The sequence below is a fragment of the Olea europaea genome, unplaced genomic scaffold (assembly GCF_002742605.1).
Source record: "Olea europaea var. sylvestris unplaced genomic scaffold, O_europaea_v1 scaffold1128, whole genome shotgun sequence".
Taxonomy (NCBI): Eukaryota; Viridiplantae; Streptophyta; class Magnoliopsida; order Lamiales; family Oleaceae; genus Olea; species Olea europaea.
This window is the reverse complement of record NW_019228659.1, coordinates 1-4856: the sequence shown is the minus strand read 5'-3', so window position 1 is coordinate 4856 and position 4856 is coordinate 1. Positions and strand designations below refer to the sequence as shown.

Genomic DNA, 4856 nt, shown 5'->3' with positions numbered 1-4856 from the left:
CAACCAGAATCAAAATAGACCACAAGGGCAATATCAGCAGCAAGACAAAAAGCCAAATTTGGAGGACATGTTCGAGAAATTTATGGCACACACCAATCAGTACATGGAAGCCAATAACCAATTTATGCGAAGGACGGAAACAATGCTTCAAGATCAAAGTGCAGCGATCAAGAACTTGGAGACACAAGTGGGACAGATAGCAATTTCCATAACAGGTAGAGCACCGGGAAACCTACCCAGCAATACTGAAGTTAACCCTAAGAAACATGCAAATGCTATAACAACCAGAAGTGGAGTACAACTTCCGGAGCCACATGTAACAAGTTCAGGAGCCAACAAGGAATCAATGCCAACCTTGGAGGAAGAAAGTGTGGAGCAAACTGACAATGCATCAGGAGATGGGGTTAAGAGGAATTCCAAGACATCACAGGGTAAAAATACTAATCCTGTTAACCCTCATGAGCCTCCTATTCCGTTTCCACAAAGGTTGAGAAAGCACAAAATGGATCAGCAATACAGTAAGTTCCTTGAAGTCTTCAAGAAACTGCATATCAACATTCCATTTGCTGAAGCACTTGTCCAGATGCCGAGCTATGCAAAATTCTTGAAGGATATCCTCTCCAACAAGCGAAAGATAGAAGAACACGAAACAGTAATGTTGACTGAGGAATGCAGCGCCAGAATCAAGAGAAAGCTACCCCCAAAACTGAAAGATCCAGGGAGTTTTACTGTACCCTGTACTATTGGAGACTGTTATTTTGATAAAGCTTTGTGTGATTTGGGTGCAAGTATTAATCTAATGCCTCTTTCTATTTTCAGGAAACTCGGCCTGGGAGAAGCAAAAGCCACAACAGTGACATTACAGTTAGCAGATCAATCCCTTACACATCCAAGAGGAATCATTGAAGACGTGCTGGTAAAAGTGGAGAAGTTCATATTTTCAGCTGATTTTCTTATCTTGGACATGGAAGAAGATAAAGATGTCCCACTCATTTTGGGGCGGCCTTTCTTAGCCACTGGGAGAGCAATTGTAGATGTTCAGAAGGGGCAGCTGATATTAAGGCTTGGTGACGAGCAAATCTCATTCAACGTGTTCAAAGCAATGAAATTCCCTACTGAGGCAGACAGTTGTTTCCAGATCGATGTAGTCGACCGAATAGTTCAAGACACATTTCGGCTACATCATCCTTCCGATGCATATGAGGCATGCATTGCACATTCACAATCCACCCACTCTGAATCAAGTGAGATTGAGACATGTGCTAGGTTTTTGGAGAGTAACCAGCCATATATGCACAGACGCTACTATGAAGAGCTGGGAACTAGAACTGCAAAATCAGTGCCATCTATTGTGAAACCACCCAAATTGGAACTCAAACAACTGCCACCACATCTTCGATATGTGTACCTGGGGGAATCTTCTACACTACCTATTATTATTTCAAGCACTGTCAGTGAGGTAGAGGAAAAGAAACTACTTCGGGTGTTAAGGGAGAATAAAACAGCTATTGGATGGTCTATTGCAGATATAAAGGGGATCAGCCCATCCATATGCATGCATAAGATACTCATGGAGGAAAAATTTAAACCAAGCATTGATGGCCAGCGGAGATTGAATCCACACATGAAGGAAGTGGTTAGAGCTGAGGTATTCAAGTTGCTCGATGCGGGCATTATTTATCCAATATCAGATAGTGCGTGGATCAGTGCAGTGCAAGTTGTTCCCAAGAAAGGAGGAATCACAGTGATAGAAAAAGAGAGAAATGAGTTGATTCCTACACGGACGGTGACTGGATGGAGAGTGTGCATTGACTACCGTAAGCTTAACTCAGCTACTCGAAAGGATCACTTTCCATTACCGTTCATTGATCAGATGTTGGAGAGATTAGCAGGGCATTCACACTACTGTTTCCTAGATGGGTACTCCGGGTATAATCAGATTCCAGTGGCACCAGACGATCAGGAGAAGACCACTTTCACTTGCCCCTACGGCACCTTTGCATACAGAAGGATGCCATTTGGATTATGCAATGCTCCCGCTACCTTTCAGCGCTGCATGATGGCTATTTTTTCAGACATGATTGAGAAATACATCGAGGTATTCATGGATGACTTCTCTGTGTTTGGATCTTCATTTGATGAGTGCTTGGAGCATCTAAGTCTTGTGCTACAACGGTGTACGGAGACCAACTTGGTGTTGAATTGGGAGAAATGTCACTTTATGGTGCAAGAAGGTATCGTACTAGGGCACAAAATTTCAGCAAAGGGTATTGAAATAGACAGGGCAAAGATTCAGGTGATCGAGAAGTTACCACCACCTACCTCAGTGAAGGGTGTTCGCAGTTTTCTTGGGCACGCTGGATTCTACAGAAGGTTTATCAAGGATTTTTCAAAAATTACCAAACCTCTGTGCTGTTTACTGATGAAAGTGTCCACATTTGAGTTTACTGATGAGTGTCTGCAGGCCTTTAATACTTTAAAAGAGAAGTTAACTTCAGCACCTGTAATTATCACACCGAATTGGAATCTACCATTTGAATTAATGTGTGACGCCAGTGATTATGCTGTGGGAGCCGTGTTGGGTCAACGAAGGAATAAAGTATTTCACGTGATCTACTATGCAAGTAAGACTTTGAACGATGCTCAGTTAAATTATGCCACTACGGAGAAAGAGCTTCTTGCTGTAGTCTATGCGTTTGACAAATTTCGATCATACCTTGTGGGGTCGAAGGTCATAGTCTACACAGATCATGCCGCCATCAGATACTTGATGGAGAAGAAGGATGCTAAGCCACGCCTCATCCGTTGGATATTGCTACTTCAAGAGTTTGACCAGGAAATTAAGGATAAGAAAGGCAGTGAAAATGTGGTAGCGGACCACCTATCTCGGCTTGAGGACACAGAACAGGAAGAGACAGTGGAAATAAACGAGATCTTCCCAGATGAGCAGATCTTTGGTGTGATGGAAGCACCCTGGTATGCAGACATAGTTAACTATTTAGCCAGGTCTATCATACTGCCATTTAGCCAGGTCTATCATACCGCCAGATTACTCAAGTCACGAGAAGAAGAAATTCTTCGCGGAATTGAAGTACTACTTTTGGGAAGACCCCATTCTCTACAGGCGGGGAGCTGATCAAATCGTTCGGCGTTGTGTACCAGAGGAAGAAGTGCCTTTGATATTAGAGAACTGTCACTCATCAATATATGCAGGGCATTTTGGTGCTTCTAAGACAGCGGCGAAAATTCGCCAATCAGGTTTTTACTGGCTCACACTCTTTAAGGATGCGTTTGAATTTGTAAAGAGGTGTGACCGATGTCAGCGCACGGGTAACATCTCTAGAAGAAATGAGATGCCTTTGAGTAGTATCTTGGAGGTGGAATTATTTGACGTCTGGGGGATCGATTTCATGGGGCCATTCCCACCATCTTTTTCAAATCAATACATTTTAGTGGCGGTGGACTATGTCTCGAAATGGGTTGAAGCGGTTGCATTGCCTACAAATGATGGGAAAGTGGTGATTGAGTTTGTGAAGAAGAATATTTTCGCCCGGTTTGGGACACCGAGAGCCATAATCAGTGACGGGGGCACACATTTCTGCAATCGTCAGTTCGAGTAGTTGTTATCAAAATAGGGCGTCAAGCACCTCGTAGCCACCGCATATCATCCCCAAACCAACGGACAGGTCGAAATATCCAATAGGCAATTGAAGCGTATTCTGGAAGTCACAGTTAACTCATCACGAAAGGATTGGTCAAAGAAACTGGATGATGCCTTGTGGGCCTACAGGACTGCATTCAAGACTCCTATAGGAATGTCTCCATATCGACTGGTTTTTGAGAAAGCATGCCATCTACCTCTCGAGATCGAACATCATGCTTACTGGGCAATGAAGAAGTTGAACTTGGATTTGAAGGCTGCAGGTAAAAAACGACTGCTACAACTGAATGAACTTGATGAACTCAGAATGGAAGCCTATGAGAACTCAAAGATCTACAAAGAGCGCACCAAGAAATGGCATGACATGCATATCCAGAGGCGTGACTTTCAAGTTGGGCAAAAAGTGTTACTGTATAACTCCAGGCTTAAGCTGTTTCCAGGAAAATTGAGATCGAGATGGTCTGGTCCATATACCATTACACAAGTGTTTCCACATGGGGCAATTGAGATCACTCACGATAGCAAGGGGACATTCAAAGTTAATGGACAGCGTTTGAAGCACTATTGGGGCGGTGATTTCTCAAAAGACAAGTCTACCGTCCATCTTGGATCACCAGAATGACACAATATGGTAAAGTCGAGCTATCGACTATAACCTAGCGCTGAGTGGGAGGCAACCCACTGTATCCTTAAATTTATTTTATTGCATTGCATTAGTTTAGGAATTTATTTGAGTTTAATTTGTTTCTTAGGTCATCGATCATCTTTTGCATGATAGCCTAGGCACTACACGTTTAATGTTGCATGAATGGGTGCTAAATGACGTGTTTGGGTGTTCGAGTGTGTGTCACGCATTCCGATGTGCGGAGATGTTCATTTTGGTTAAGCTTTCAGAATGCAGGACAACAGTTAAAAAAAAATTTAAAAAATCGGTTTTTGTGCCAAGTTTTCGATGAGCATATTCCTCTTTTCGAATCAACATTTTCAATTTTTCCAGGAATATAGCGATGCGAGTCAAATTTTTTTTAAGTGAAAAATCGATTTTGGGGGGAGTTTAAATTTTAAGTCAATATTAAAAAAAAAAAATTTGACAAAAATGGCACTATTTTTTTTATTATTATTTTTTATTCTATTTATTATTAAAAAAAATTTTTTTTTTACCCGGTTTGGTCTATGCGACCGCATAGACCAACGG

The 4856-nt window shown here is 42.2% G+C and overlaps 1 protein-coding gene across 1 annotated transcript; it reads left to right on the top strand.

Annotated features, from left to right (window-relative positions):
• Positions 1–964: 964 nt before the first annotated feature.
• Positions 965–4503, top strand: LOC111373414 (uncharacterized protein K02A2.6-like; the record flags this gene model as incomplete). Its single annotated transcript, XM_022995954.1, has 5 exons — positions 965–1092; positions 1246–2503; positions 2852–2976; positions 3125–3377; positions 4414–4503. Coding segments are annotated over exons 1-5 (1854 nt in total), but the record flags the coding sequence as incomplete, so codon positions are not given.
• Positions 4504–4856: the final 353 nt, after the last annotated feature.